The sequence below is a fragment of the Lissotriton vulgaris genome, chromosome 6 (genome assembly GCF_964263255.1).
Source record: "Lissotriton vulgaris chromosome 6, aLisVul1.2, whole genome shotgun sequence".
Taxonomy (NCBI): domain Eukaryota; kingdom Metazoa; phylum Chordata; class Amphibia; order Caudata; family Salamandridae; genus Lissotriton; species Lissotriton vulgaris.
In genome coordinates, this window is record NC_141694.1 from 501,502,123 (window position 1) to 501,519,180 (window position 17,058).

Below are 17,058 nucleotides of genomic sequence, written 5' to 3' on the forward strand. Positions count from 1 at the left end.
AACACAAAGTAATTATTATAATGTAGGCCTGGGAGGTAAATTCCATTCCGCTTGCGGAATTTGGGTAATTTTGCGTTCCGCGGAGAACGCGGAATTGCCAAAAATTCCGCGGCTTCACAGATTTTCTTTGCTTGTTCGTGCTTTCAAACTGCGTGTTCGCAAGATATTTCTCCCTGAGCACGCATACAGCATTCGCGAACAGGAAAAAAGCATTGCGAACGGACAGAACAAGCAATTCTGCATGTTCGCAGAACTTTTGCATGCTCGCGGAGATTTTTTACAGTTTTGTGTAGGTTTGAGTAGCGCGACTATGCAAATTCCGCCCACCTCTATTAGAATGTTACATTTCCATTAAGTTATTAAAAATCAGATTAAATAAAATTTTGAAAATTCAGTAAGTAATAACTTTGAAGCATTTTTCCAGCACTTTCCACGGGATATAAGAAATAAAGATTTGAATCCCGCCTAAGCCTGTTCAGGGAAAACTCTAGCACAGCCTCCACAATGAAATGCCCTTTGGGCTTTATTATGCTTTAAGAGCACACTCGCCTCAGTATATAGTATATCCTATATAGATAGATTGGCACCTGACCCCTTGGGCTTACACAGCGCATTTTAGAGGTTACTTTAGAATATATATAAATAAGCTTTTCTTGCAGGGCAAAGACACTGTTCCCTGCCATGTGTCACTGCAGTGCATTTAAATTGCAGCCCAGCAATAGCATAGTGGTGCATTCGCAAGACCTATCTGTGATATACATACGTGCGTAGTATAAATAGACACTACAGCCAACATATGACATGTAATTTCTACAACCGTACGTGTATTTTCTGCACCATCCAAAAAAACAAAGGTATGGTGGCATCTGCGATGCTATATTTTTAACAGTGTTATGGTACAAATCACTGATCAGACAGTCATCAAGAGGTACGCAATGCAGCAGGTACACAATACAAGAAGTACTCCTGCATGATGTACTTCTTGATGACTGTGTGACTACAAAGGGCATTGTGCCTCCCTCCCCAGACTGGATGCTGGGTATTACCTTAGTGAGGGTTTACAAGCACTAAGGCCAGGTAGGAATCACTCTGGTTCTTCTAGCGCAAGGTTTTATCTTTTAACTTCTTACTATTGACTATTTAATAGTCTAGGCCTTTAGGGATCCTTAGCCCTGACAAATGCCCCCAACTGATATAGGTGACCAAGAATAAGGAAGAAAAACGTTGGCGCTAAGACGATGGCCATTGTGCTCTCATTCCATCGTAGTAGTTAGCTTTAGATGCACCAGAGATACCACTAATAAAGGTGAAAACCTGGTTACCTCTAGGTACATTTAACTTTACCTGGATCCCCCTGCTTTGTCCAGGAATTATCTTATTTAAGAACTTCCCCATCAAGTTTACAAGGAGGTTGAGCCCACCCTGGTGGTATTGCCCTACCAGGGTGGGTAGAGGTTGCCTTTGATAAAGCATGTGACATTATGTGAGTGAGGTTGCCTCTTCCAATAAGGCTGGTCTTTCTTCTCTTCTTGGGCTTGCCCCTATCCTCACCAGAATCTTGGTAAATTAGATATAAGGGACTTGTACCATAACATTGACACATGCATCATTGCTGAAGTCACCATACCTTTATGTGTTTTGGCTCTTTACTTTGGGAGGGTGTGTGGTGGCATACACTCCCCGTCTCCCCCTCTCCTTTTGTGTTTTGAGTTTTCTGCACCATATACAATGGTCATGCAGGCCAGTTAAAAAGACAAATTGTATGAGACCAATTTTACTACAACCATTTTAGGGACAGAGTACTTACTGTAGCACTAAATGGTATTGTAATTCGAACATTTCACCGTTGGATTTCTGTCAACAGACAAACCAGACCTTGCTGTCGTGTATTACTAAAACACAAAAGAGGACTCGAGTTCCATTTTACTATTATTATTTGATATATTAATCAACAACGGACATTAAATGTGTCACTTAAACATTCATGCAGTAATAAAGTGAAAGGGAACCATTTACTCACCTTGTGCATACATTTAAAATCATATGATTAATGTCATTTTTATTGTCTTGGACAGTAATCTCTAAATCAAAAGCCTCTTCAGTTTTAACGGGCTTGCTCCTCACAGCAATCATTTGTTCTTTTACAGTGTAGAAAATATTCAGCTACACAGAGACAAAAAGCAAAAACGTATTAATATGAAACGAAATGCTGTTAAACCCCTCTACTTTCTTTAGAGAAAGTCCTCTGATATCGCAAAACGTTTAGTGACTTTTAAAGATATATTTGTATGGATCACCTTTTTTGGCTTGATTGCATGAAACTACAATAAGTGTTACAACAAATATAAATACCGAAAATCAGACGATACCACTCAAAGAAAACGGACGACTTTTAGCATTATCAAATATGCTCCTGCAAATATTTCTATAATTGTATCATTTTTCACTGTTTTTATTTCTTTGAGCAAATGCTCACGGAATGGTCACTAGAACAATTTCATCACAATATGGGCGAATTTCAAACACAAAATTACACTAGATTTTGGCAGATGAGATTTCAAGAGATGACAACAGACCTTTTCAATTAGTTTGGCACCTAATTCTCAAAGTTTTTCAAGTGAGAATTTTGGATGGTAATTTTTGTAACATCATCATGCAATACCGTTCATAGAGCAAAATGTTTGTAATACCTTCACAGTCTTAAATTACCCATTAGAGACTAGGTGTGGATGTTCACAGAAGAGTGAACGTCATAACTTTGTGGATATTCAAAAGCATGGGTAATGCATTTCATGCACTTGTCTGCACATCTAAATTGATACCTAAATTATAAAAGTATACACCGAGTAAAAAATAAGGAAAAGGGCACGAATACCCACTACTTATACTAAGAGTTCATTGGAAGACAGACTCTCTATGTAAATATACTTCATAGTACAGTCAATTAAGAGAAAAATGCAGCTGGAGGAAAACAAAGAAGAGATTGCAAGAGACATTCAAAGGATTCATAGGGACCCTGACAGACTGAACACGAATTGAACTAAACCAAGGATTATTTTAGTTAATTTCCTAACCTACAAACTTAAGAAGAATATCCTGGCCAAGGCATTGAGAAAAAAAAGTTATGGGGGTGGACCGGGCTAGGTTTGAAATTAGATCTGATTTGTCTAGTGTCACCTGCAAGAGGCAGTGGGAATTGGGAAAAAGAATTGAGCCTTTAAAAAGGTTGGGGGCTTTGGTTCAGCTGAAATTCCCCGCTTTTTTTTAAGTGATGTTTGACAATAGAATGCACACTTTTCGTTTATTTTAAATATTTTTATAGATTTTTTCTGCATCGTGCATAACAAACCATAAACAATCAAGGTATGCATTAAAGTCTGTCAATTGCGCTGAGTACATTACATCACCATCTGACCCCCGCCATACAATACGAGTTCCATTTAATGATCGTCTATCATTACCCCTTCCCGTCTCACTCGTTACCTCATTCGTGTCTTGGTCCCGCTATCCCTCTCGCCGGTTAGTAAGACTTGTCTCCATCCCGCCCCAAGTTCTCACGGCGCCTGTCCATCTCCCTGCGACTGGTGGTCTATCTCCCCATCTATGCCTTAGTACGTTCTCCATTTACCCCACACTTTTAAAAATGTTTTGGGGCAGCCCCTAGCTTTATATGTGACTCTCTCCGCTGCCATGTATAAGTCCATCCCCGTCTTCCACTCCTCTATTTGTGGTCCCTGTGCAGAGCCCCACTTCCTGGCAACGTCTCTCTTAGCTACCACTAGGGCCAGGGCACTTTTCGATTTGTTAAGGAGGTGGACAAGTTTATCGAATCAATTCAGCCTGAGGGCTAGTGAGATGACATGGAATAAAGGGTCACTGTAGTGTTAGGATAGGTCACTGTAGTGTTAAGATTAAAGATAATTGAGTCCTACATAGTACATGAATAAGTTATTTATTTTAGGTTTATTTACTGAGACGCACTTTGGGGGATGCCCATAGGGCTTAGGCCTTGAAGAATCGGGTAGGGTTTTCCATGGAGGGGGGGGGGGGGGGGTAGGGTGTAAGGTGCACAGGGTGGGAAGCATACGGGAGAAAATAAAAACAAAGTCCTCAGAAGCCTCATTGATACTATACCAGTGTGTAGAGTCTAATTTTGGCGATTATGGGTGAGAAAGGAATAAGGGAGATAAAAATTATTTCATGGAATGTGAAAAGTGTTTGGGTGAAAGGTAGGCGGGAGAGAATTCTGCAATATCTAAGGGATTGTCCTCTGCAAATAGTTATTTTACAAGAGACACATATAATGGAGGAAGAATGTAGGGAGATATTCAAAGCTAGAAGATGGGTTTTTCAGGTTCTCCATACAAAACAGACTGTAGTTACATAAGGAGTGGCTATCTTGGTTAAACAAGGGATGAACATTTCCGTTAGGAGTAACATCTCAAGTATAGCAGGGAGATGGTTGGTGGTTAAAGTAAATATTTTTGCACAGAAATATACACTAGTAGGGTACTATGGTCCGAATCAGAATGATACTGGCCCGTTTGAGGATTTTTTTACTGAACTTTTACATTTTCCAGATCCAATCATTATGGCAGGTGATTTTAATGCAGTTTTAGATCATAACATAGATAGGTCTCTGAACAGCAGAGCAGTAGTTAACCCAAGATGTCGAAATTAATAAGATTAATTATGACCCAAATGGGATTTAGCGACATTTGGCGTCTTAAGGCAGGAAAGGCTTTACGTTTTATAACACAAAATATAGACATCACTCCCATATTGATTACTTTCTGGAGGATGATAAATTAAAGGAGCAAGTTTTGGATGTGAAACATGTAGGAGTGTACGTGTCCGACTATTCATCAATTCTATTACATTTGAAGGTGGTTGAGGGGTCTGTTCAGTCTAGGTGGACATTAGATCGTACGATATTACTAGAAGAAGGGGTTTTAGATTTTCTGAAGGAAGAGACAAAGGAATTATTTTGTAATAATCAGGGTTCATCTATGATAGGGGTAGTATGGGATGCATACAGGCCTTTCTACGAGGTAGATTGGGTTCTCCTGCTGCAGAAAAAAGGAGGGCATATCATAAAGAGGTGCTAGAGTTAGAAGAGCAAATCCGGAGTTTAGAAAATAACTTGATTTCTTCATAGACTCAGATGGACCAGGAAAAGATCCTAGGTGAAATAATTAAGATAGAAATAAATCTACCTGAAATTTCGAGGACAGGGTCAGAAAGAAATGAGAGTCTAGTCGATTAGCTCATTTTGAGTATGAGGAAGGTTGGGGCAAGCTGCTGGCCTGTAAGGCTAAGAATGACCAAGTCAGGAATACGATTAAAGGAATTAGGTGTGAACAATCGAGTAACCTTATTGAAGACAGTCAGGGTATCGGATAGTTTTTTTTAGTCCGTTTTAAAAAGTATATTGAGAGGATCTGAATGTGACGGAATTAGAGGTACTGACTTGGCTAGGTCAAGAGCAATTGGACCCCTTATCAGTGGAAAAGAGGGAACTGCTAAACGATAGGATAAAATGTGGAGAGTTTGAAGAGGCAATTGGGGAGGAGAAGAAAGGACTATATCACTGCTAAATTGTGACTTTAAGCTTTTTGCAAAAGTTTTAGCTGAAAGATTGAATGGAGTTATGTCACAATTGGTAAATGAGGACCAAAAGGGGTTCATTAGAGGCAGATCATTAAAAGAGCTTACGTACGCTCTTATAGGGTCTATTGACTTGGCCTCTGCTTATGAGCTCCCCTTGGCAGTCATGGCCCTGGATGCTGCCAAGGCATTTGATCGGGTGAAATGGGTTTATTTGCAGGTGGTCGTCAAATCTCTTAATCTGGGCCCTAATTTTTGAAAAGTTTTGAGGGGAATATATTCTGCACCCAAAGCCAGGACTCTGGTTAATGGGGAACTGACAAAAGCTGTCCAGATTACGAGGGGTACAAGGCAGGGTTGCTCCCTGTCGCCTTTGTTGTTCGATTTGAGCATTGAATCGCTGGCCAGGAAAACTAGGAAGAATACGATTATCTCCCCTTTTGAATGTAATGGATAGAGCAAGAAAGTAGGATTATATGCAGATGATATTTTAATGTTCACGACCAACTTAAAAGAATCCCTAAGTTCAGTTTTAACTTTAACACAGATTTTGGAAAAGTCTCAGGATAAGATATAAACAAGGAGAAAACGGAGGTTATTGCCTGGCATACAAAGGTTGGAGAGACAAAGTGTAAGAAGGAAATGAGATACCTTGGTGTTAAAATTGCCAGGGATATCATAAAACTGACTAAAGAAAACTTTTAAAAAGTTAGGAAAGAAGTGACGGGCCGGCTAAAGAGTTGGGCACACTTGCAGTTAATATTGTTTGGTCGAGTTATTCTCGTAAAAATTATATTTCTTCTGAAGTATACTTTCTTGTTTGACTCAGTTCAGTTCAAAAAGCTTTATACGGTTTTTGATAACAACCATATAAGCAAACATAAAAAATACGTAATCACAGCCTCAGTAACATTCTCAAAGTAGTTAATACTTAGCATGGGCAACTATTTATACAATATAGGCATTATACATATGTGCAAAAATTCGCAAGATGACAGTGTCCAAAACTGTACAATTTATATAAAATGGACGACATCAGTCTAAAAAGAGAAAGTGACTTGTGCTAAAGTGTTTTATACAAAATGTGCAAATTTAGCAATAAAGTGGCTAGTGCTTGCAAAACACGTAACAGACCATGGTCACCCTGGTATATTAGATCTTGCCTAATATATAAATTACGCAATGAGATACCTTCTGTTAATTATATTCATGTCATACAGATATAACCAAAGTGACAAGTACTAACCTTGTACATTATGTGCAAATTACGCTATAAAGTGTCACGTGCCAAATAGATTTCCTTTTTGTGCAAATAATGCAGAAAGTGCAAAATGCCTTGGATACTAAATTCATTGTACCATATCATATCATAAGCGAACTTTAAAAAATAATAGATTTCCTAGCAGCAATACATTTTAAAATATAAGATGCCACATAAAAGAAAACATCCGGGCTTTCCAGAGTTGAAACTAGCCCATTGCCATTTTTAGTGGATTGAACATGATAATTTAAAAACAAAGGTTTCAGATAAAATTTCCTTAAAGAGTAATAAAATTTACAAAACATAAAAAAATGGCAGCTACTTTGCTTAGACAAATTATCACATGGGCATACAGAGGTGGTACTTTTTTTCATGATTGGGAAGGCCACGAGATGATGAACAATCCCTAGCCTTAAGCGTGTCAGGACAAAGCGATGAGAGGTTTTTGTTACATCAGCCAAGTATGTCTGAAAACCAGCTTTAAGATTTAATTGCTGGTAAAATGCAAGGGTAGTTTTGTTGCCCAATTGATTTCCCTCGTGTCTCCCTTTTGTAGGTTAAAAAGGTTTCTTTAAGCTCCTTTTTTGCAATTAAAGCTACATACTGTAAAGATGATGCAATTAAACAAAAGTTTAAACCAGTGGTGAATAAAACTTAACCAAGGAATACGTAAGCAGTGGTCAAGCTTCAGGCGATCTTTGATAATACGTTGAGTGAAAATGGTTTCCTCTTTCGACCAAATAGAGTGCCATAATAAAAGAGGTCGTAATGCGGCTAAGTCTGAAATATAGTTAAGTCCCACTTCCTGATGTATCAAATCTATAGAGGCCGATGGTGGAACACACAACAAGCGTTTAAGAAAGGTGTTTTCATCTTGTTGTAGTGACTTTTCAAAACGGTGTCCCCAGATTCCTGCACCATAAAGTGCAGAGGATACACACCTGGCATTATAAATAGCCACCATACATTTAACTCTGCGGCCTCCCACTTTTGCTGAGAATCTGAAAATACTATTGGCATTCCTACTCATTTTGGGTCGTATGTTATCATATTCGCATATCCATTTGCCGTTTACTGCGAATGTTACACCAAGATAGCAAAATGATTTAACCAAATGCATTTTTGTTCTCTCCAAGATAAAAGCCTTACTGGATTTAGGTGTTTTTTCCCCACATGTCATTGCAAATGTCTTGGATTTATTAATTAAAAGTTTCCTGCCATTAAAAAATAATATAACATTATTGATAAGACGCTGAAGGCCTATTGGGGTACGTGAAAGTAAAACCGCATCATCTGCATATAATAAAATTCGGACAGCCGGGCCATCTATCAGAGGGGCATCTACGGGTATCTGTCTCAGTGTTGCGTCAACTTGGTTAATGAATAATGAAAACAAAAGTGGAGCCAGGGCGCAGCCCTGTCGGATGACCCTTTTAATGTTAATAAGGGGGGTACATTCACCTGCGGGCCCATAGCGCACTTTGCTAGTTAGTCTCTTGTAGACTCTTGCCAAAAAATATACAATTTCTTTTGGGGCACCATTATCCAGTAATATATGCCACAGTATAGAATGGTCCACGAGATGAAAAGCGCTGCTAAGGTCTGCAAAACATAAAAACAAATTACCCCCTTTCGCTAATGTATATTTGCTGATAAGAAGGCCAAGGTTAACACACTGTTCCAAAGTACCTAATCCCTTTCTAAACCCATATTGTGCTTGTGAGAGGATTTTGTTATCTAAGGCCCATGTTTCGAGCCTTTTCAACATAATCCTACTCATTACCTTAATGGACGAATCCCTCAACGATATGGGTCGATAATTAGAGGCTTCTGATTTAGAGTCTTTTCTAAAAAGGGGAATAATTAATGACTGGCCCCAAGATGGCGGAAAATGGCCTTCTACAGTGGCATTAAAAATCCTAGCTAAAATTAGGGCCCATAAATCCATTTCGCTCTTACATAAATCAATAGGCACCCCATCGGGCCCCGGAGCCTTACCCCCTTTACTGTCCACTAGCCCTTCATAAAATATTTATCAGTAGGGGTAAGATGGGCCAAGTAGAATGGGGAAACAAAATGCTATCAATCCTATCTGGGTTAAAAATATTTGTATGATGTTCGATCCAAGCATTACAATTTACATGCGAGGTTAGTTCCGGTCGACAGTCACCCTTTAAAAAGGGGCAATTAAGTGTCTCCCAGAACAGTTTGCTATTGTTAGTTTCTGCTGCTAGACTAAGTTTATCCCATGCTTCGCCTTGCAGTTCTCTTTTGCGGGCCTTAATAATTTGTTTATAGTTAAAACGTAGTTCTTGTATATACGCTTTGTCACGAGGCTTAGTTCCTAATGCTAACTTAAAACTGTGTAAGGCCTGATTGCAGCTCCTATCGAACCATCCTGCATATGCTTGTTTTTTGGCGCTATGGTTCTTAATAAAAAGCCCTTCTATAGTCTTGTTAATCCTAAGAAAGCTGGAAATCAAAGACGTTGAGTTCACCTCTTCACTAAGACAGTGATCTATTTCCCGTCTGCATTTGACTAACACTTATGGGGATAATATCAGTAATACAGTTGGGGTTATTTGGTTGTCTGTTGCCCCAACATAGCAGTGATATCAAAATACTGTGATGATCACTGGCAACCTGTTCTGTGATCCATAAGTTAGCATAGTCACTATTACACGAAATTAAAACATGATCAATAATGGTATCGGCATTCCTGCCAGTAAAAGTTGGACATTTGATATTGTCCAGAGTCGAAGTGCAACTCAAAGTTCAAGGTCATACTTTGCTATTGTGGAATTTAGTGCTGTGCCATATTCGCCATGGGGAAAATGCATAAAATCAATATTATCCTCTGCATTGTGGCCCTTTGTAAAGCCACATATTTTAGTGTGGGACAGTGGGCATGCTTGTATATTGAAATCACCAACCCAGAGGATAATAGCTTGTCTGTTTGGCACTGCCAATGCCCTGTCAATTTCTATTTCCAAGTTATGAATTACGCACCCCCTATTGTTATTAAAGATGTTATTATAATAATTGACTAGAAGCAAATCTTTACCTTTATGAATTCAAAGCCTCATTAACTGACAATGAGTGTCTCAATCCCTCTGCTAATTAAGAAAGAGTGGTTTGTCCAGATGCAAGGGCAAATTAGCACTTTTATTTGGGCATCCAAAGGAGCACAGATATCTTGGAAGAAACTTAGAAGGAGGCTGTTGAAAGGGGGAGGGGGGGGCTAGCTTTGTAAGAACTTCTTCTTTACTCCAGGGCTTTCTTACTGAAGAATATCAGAATGTTACTGAATAGACCTACAAATACGGAGATTGGTAAAATGTTTGTCATGATGTTAAAGAAAGAGAAAGGAGCAGAGTGTGGCTTCATGTATAAATATGCAGATCCTACATATTTCAAAAATGTCAGTTTGAAGATTTTAAGGGGTATGGCTGAGACATGGTATAAGATTAGACAGGTCAAAAAACTGCCAGCTATTCAGCCCCTAATGGGAAGCTCTGGGATCTCCTGACTGGACAAAAGACGTTTTGGCACTGCCATTGAAAGAGGCTGGTATATTGAGATGGAAACATTTATTCAAGGACTGCGACCTGATAACTTGAAAATGGTGTGTACAGGAAACGGCCTAAGACATTTCAAGAGTTAAGTTTTTGCAAATGCAATGTTGGTATCAAGCGGAAAATGTAAAAATAGGAGAACCCAACAAATTTGAGGAGAAATTCCGGTTGGGGGTCATACCAAAGTGATGTGGTATTGGTTTATGGTGGAGATGGAGGATGGGGCTTTCACCCTGCCACAGGATCTTTGGGAAGGATGCTTGCCGGAGACTATGCTGGAAGACCAATGGCAAGTATATATGTCTATGTTATACAAAATAGTCAAACCAGCATACCTGCGAAGGAACCATCTCTTTACCATTCATAGGGCTTATTGGAACCCCCCCAAAGGTTATCTAAATTTGGGTCTCCGGGCAATGTGGCGTGCCCGAAGTGCGGCAGTAAGAAGATAACTGATTTTTATGCCATACTTTTGGCATGTAGAGAGATCTGCAAACAATGCGTATCACAGACTCCTCCAAGCTTTGCTGATTGGCTATAATCTGACAAAAATGTGTCGATGTTAGACATCTCAGATAAGGGGAAAAAGAGGTATGAATTTTGGGCTTCCTTCTTACATTGGTGCGAGCAATAAGTAAGAATGACGATCTAGGGTCCAATGATTAAGCCTCTCGCCACCACGGCTGGCTCCATTCTTCATCGAGCAGTGAAGCTTGTGTAGTTTGGTGTATATTGGAAGCAAAGGAGGATGGATGTCGCTAACCAAGGGCGCTTTAGTTTCAAATGAAAGAGCAAATCCCATTCTCTTTCCTTTTCCCAGATAAATCAGGCTTGGGATATCCAGTGCTGGAAATGTTGGCAGAAAGGTATAAAGGAGGCAAATGGAGGACATTAAAAAAAACAGTAGTTAAACTATATAGATTGAATATTGGAATCTGAATTTACATTTTCCTCATTGGACCAACTTTGTTTTCACGTGGATCTTTCAAACACATTTCTGCGATCCCGGTACTTTTTAACATAAGGGTCCCTTGAATATCTCATGATAAACTTATATAGCTGTTCATTATTTAGGATAGCGGGAATCCTTAAGGACCTAAGCTTCGAAGAAGTTACAGTAAGTAACAAAACACGTGTAGGCTACCATCACCCTTTGACACCGAGGAGGCCTCAGGAACACGACCTCCATCTGTCCAATATCGTTTATCTTACTATGCTGCATTGATTTACACAAATCATTGAGATATGATTTCTTATTGTTAAGTGGAGCATTAATGATTGATAATTAAAACTATTTTGGAATGAATTATTAAGATTGATATTTCTTGTGAGTGACTATATTGATACTTAGAGGATTATGTCTACTGGCTAAGAATAGAAAAGGGACATTAAGAGTGCAGAGGCGCAATGTTTTTCTATACTCCATAATAATGCTGCAGTAGTCACCCTACATCTCATTGAATGGATGTAAGGTTAAAAAAATCAACCTAGAAATGAACTGTCTCCGATGGACTAACCCCACACTTACTGATCTATTGTTTATAAAAAGGTGATCATTCTGTCTAATGATTCTTTTTTTCAAGGCAAAAGTTTATAACTCTCTTAATGTTAAGAGAAGGTAAAGCTCTTTCTGCTGGAGAAGAGAGATTCTGGAATAAGGTTGGAAGGGAACTAGTCTGAATGAAATTCTAAACAGATACAAATTGAGGGAGGAAACAGGGATGGGTCCTAATCACAATCTTATCTTTGTGAAAAACAGTTTATTGCTCTTCATGGACAATTCTGGTGGGCAGAAGTTAAGCCACTAGAAATGTTGCCTACATGTCTAAGGCAATAAGAGCTAATGGATGTTGGGTAGTCTAGGCCCAGTGAACCAATATTGCAGCTAAGTTAGTGAATGTTGTTGTTCCTCTGGTGCTAGGGGGATACCAGAATTGCAATTACTTTTACTTGGCTAAACCTAACTGTTATGATTCTTGGGAAGATTTTGTGATCTGCACCTAATAATGATATGGGTTTATATGAGTCAATATACCTCTTATGTATCTTTTTTTTTTAGAGAAGGCCATATGTTGTGCATGCCTCCAAGGTTCTGTTAGAGATCCACATGACTCTTTAATTATCAAGAGAAAGAAAGGAACAAGTTCTATAATTAAAGTCAGATATATTTCACTAATGGTTTCATTGGTAAGCTTTCCTCTTGGGGGCAATCTTGATCTAGAACTTCATTGCAGAAGTACTTACAAGCAAAGTTATTCATCTTGGAGTTTAGATAGTTGTGATAGTTTCCTCTACTGCAAGAACCTATTCAATGAGTTCCCCATGGAGTGATTATATTCAAAAATATATAACTCCTCATAACATTTATACACCTCCTCAACTATGTCACTCTGAGCAATGATCCTTTTACCATCTTTAGTTTTCATTGCCATCACAATCTAGGAAGCCCCTTGTTACGGTTAGTGAAGCCAAAAAGGAGCTGATCTTATCTTCATACTAATAAAGAGTATATTTAGATTTCTGACTTTGACCTGCCTGTACCTTATTACTCAGCGCCTTCATTTGAGCTTTGATTCGCTTCATTTTTGCTACATTATCAAGTTGTGGAAAATCTATGATTGCTACCAGTTGCATATTCAGCTGTTCTATTCCTATCAACCTATCCCTCTGCAGAGTTCTCAGCGGTAATTCACCTAATAAATATTTTTTAATTTTATGAGCTAGATGTTCTTGGGTAAATCTGCATGTAACAGCCTTTATTGTACCCACACTATGTTTGTAGCTCTGATCTCCTGGTTAACACTTACAAACTCTTGAAGAAACTTTCTAAGTTCTATAATATTCTTTTTATCTTGTAGGACAGCCTGTTTCAAGGTTGTCCTGGAAGCCCTTGTTGTAGTACTTGAGATCCATGATCTGATACCCAAGTAGGGTTGAATGTGACTTCAGTATCTTGCACCAGACCTTTACTAAGTTAGTCAATCCTACAATACTGGTGATACATCACTGAGAAGTATATGTAGGTCCTTGTTTTAGGATTATGCCACCTCCAAGAATCAATTAGATCCAGGCTATCAGTGGATAATGAGATAGCTTTAATAACATTAAGTATTTGGACTCAGTTTGTAGTGTTAGTAGTATACATTGATAAATATGGAATGCAAATAAAGTCCCCAGCACTTCATAATACCCAGGTAGCTACAACGGTGCGTCCAGGGCACAAATTGGGGGTACACGCAGGTACACAGTGTCCACCCACTGTTTTCACAGTGTGGGCGCCATCCCCCTATCAAGGAGTTAGGCCTCACAGAAATATGTTGAACTTGTCCCAGGGTAAGACACCGGGACACGTACAGCAGCCCCTGTACTTTGTCTGCTTTCCAATTCCAGCAGCAACATGCAGGCAGCAAGGGAGCCTTTTTTTACCTCCAGCTGGGCCAAAGTTAAGGGGCCATCCGGCCTCTTTTTTTGTATATGCTGACTGGGGGCTGCCCGGAACCGCACACAAATGTAAATGCCACAAGGGGAAACAAAGGGACACAGCTTGCTATCTCTTCACAGGTATTTAAGAGAGCATGCTTTTGCCTTTGTTATGTCCCTGTAAATAAATGCAGACACTGTAAGACTATCAGATGGCTTAATCTGTCCCAGTATTTACACAAATAATTTAAACTGCGCTATTTTATTTATTTATAGTACTACGTCGTGACATCATGATGTCCTTTGCATTTTGTTGTACTTGGTCAGTCCCCAGACTTCTTTTTATAGGACCTGTGTCCTGGGTGCGTCCCTATCTTCCCAAAATATAGTTGGAACATCTTTGTTAGGGCCATACAAAAAGCAAACATATAAATATACAGTTAACTAAAGTTTGGAGTCCAACTATTATCCATCTTCCAACAAGGCTTGATCTGGTGAAATTAATCAAGAGATTAGAGTGCGTAAGTATTGTGGTACCTTTAATAGAAACTGTGGCTGAGAGTTTGTAAATTTCTCTGGCACCTACATTCTGATTTAAACTTTTATCTTTCTTTAGTATTCTTGTTTCTTGCAAACATGCTATATTAGGCTTTAGACAACCTAGTTATTGTCTAACCCACTTCTGTTTAGCTCTGCAATTCATCCCCTTAACATTTAACCTTATAATTCAGATTGAACTCATTGCAGCCTGGTTTGATCATTCTTACTCTTCGACAAGATTCGCTGGCCTTTATCTACAGTTATCTTCTCTCCTCCTACCCGATCCCTCATATCTACCACCCATTTATGGCCCAGATAACTGTAATGGGGGAGAGTGTTTGACATTGTTCAGCATTCTGTCCAGCTATTGTTCTTTTTGCATTTGTCACCCCAAGAGGGATGGGGATGCACAGACGTGGGTCATGTGCTTGCCATTCCACTAGATTTAAGCTATCCTGGCTGATGAGGGATGATACTCTAAAAACTGGTCCTAAAATGCCTGCTTCCGATTCGGGGAGTACCTGACTTGGAAGTGCGTGCTAGGCTGTTCCAATGGAGGGGCAGGGCCAAGGCTGATTTGCATATGGCTAGGACAAAACTGGGGCAGTGTGGTTAGCAACAGAACTATGGATTTAGGCCCAGATCTCCATACTGGGGGTGAGTGAGTGACATTGTTCAACATTCTGCTCTTCAATTGTTCTTCTTGCATTTGTCATCCCAAGTGGGATGGTGATGCCCAGACATGGGAACAGCCAATATCATCAACATTTCTATTTTTCCTAAAATATACACCTGTTCAGGACTCTGCTAACCAATCTTATAGATATGCTAATTACCACATTAATATGGGGAAATTAAAACCCAGTTGGACTCCTATTCTTATCGGGGTGGGGTTCGGAGCAGATGGGCTTTACTAAACTTTCAAGTGTATTACTGGCCCACATTATGTCAAACATTTGCAGAGGTAATATAAGAACAAAATAGTTATAACCTTTAATCCAGGATACATAAAACAAACCATCAGATGTACTATTGTTCTATTGCACTAAGCATAAAAACCACCATAAACATGTCAGAGATAAAGGTCTGGCAGACCTACGGAGAGCATGGTTGAATATTAAAAAAGACTTTACTACTCCAAAATCCATGGCCACACAGCACTTAAAGAGTGCTTTAGTAATATTATTTGAAGATGTCCCTTTGGATAAAATCTGCTTTGCCTAGCTACTTTGGATGGACGATACTCTGAAATCCTAGAGATTATGGGAAGAATTTGGGATCTCTCCAAATAATTCTTCAAATATCTAGAGTTAGGTCACATTTGATTTCCATGTCTAAAGAAAGTATTCCTGAATGTATTCCTAAAATATACATTTTTCTGATTTAATATAGTCCACAGGGGCTATCAAAATTCTATTTATTATTCATACAGGAAGGCAAAGATCAGTTAACAACATGGACACAGAAATGTGGGTTGCAACCAACTGATTAGCAGATTTTTGGTGAGTCATCAAAATTCAAGCAATATATAAAGAGGCCTTTAAATTCTGTATTTATCTTGTAACAATTGCAGATTCAAATGTCAGGCTATGTCTCCTGACAAATTGTGGCATTTTTAATATGAGGATTGGTGTTTACAAACTCCTCTCACTTTGCAGTCAGAGAAAGAAAAGTAAAGTGAGTTACAGTACAATCATACTGGGGTAAAAGTGGTTGAAAGGAAAGGCTGTAGGATGTAATTTTTTCTAACACATAAAATGTAAAAACCTGTAAATTAACTGAATACATTCAGCAGTGTCAGTCAGTCAAAAATCCTTATTCGGCTAAATGAGAGCCATAAAAGAACAGATAAAATGTTATTTTAGCAATAATACACATAATACGATTTTAACCAACTCAAATAACGCCCAGCAGTGTCAGGAAAGCCAAATGAAACCCATTTTGTTTGTAATTCTGAAGTGTGATGAATACAACGATTTTAAAAAGATCAACAAAAATCAAGGCACTTGCCTTGGTGGTGCACAAATGATAAATATTTATTGAAAAATAATTTCCACACGTTATCATTTGTGTGAACTATAGTTTTATCATTAAATTTGTATGTGTGTGCAGATTTAGTGACCATTTCAGTGGGAAATATGCTGCCTATAAATGACAGTGCGCTACCACACAATGCTTTAGTTACATAACAAAAATCACCTGCCTCAAGTCAACTAAAGCTAGGTGAGTCGTGAAAGTTTGGTGTTCTACAAAGTGGGTTGCAGTTCTAAAAAGTTTGGGAACCACTGGTCTAGGTAGCTGGGTAATGAGTTTCCCAAAGAAACATTTACTCTATCTATAATATGGGGTATTCAATTATTAGGATTGCTTAACTCTGGCTGCAGGATTACCACATTGTGTTTTATTTCTGCATTACACCTGCTAAGCTACATAGTTGGAACTATGATAAACTGACAAATTGTCAATACCCTTCTCATGGAAGTGATATGGGTAAGGGCCGAAGGAGTATGAGCCTAGCAAAACAACAACTGAAACCGGAGGAGGGGGGAATGGGGACTCCTGACTTCCGAGCGTATTGCATGGCTAGCCAACTGCAATGGCTGTCGTATTGGCTGACAGGACGCAATCTAAATGAAATTGGGTACACAACACAAA

General features: G+C 38.9%; 1 protein-coding gene across 1 annotated transcript in view; it reads right to left on the minus strand.

Moving 5' to 3' along the window:
• LOC147707493 (CD109 antigen-like) overlaps positions 1 to 17,058 on the minus strand; it is an 899,009-nt gene that overhangs the window by 41,860 nt on the left and 840,091 nt on the right. The window contains exon 30 of the mRNA XM_086926509.1: positions 2,021 to 2,163. Within this exon, the coding sequence (XP_086782635.1) occupies positions 2,021 to 2,163 (143 nt within the window). The remainder of the gene's footprint in view (positions 1 to 2,020; positions 2,164 to 17,058) is intronic.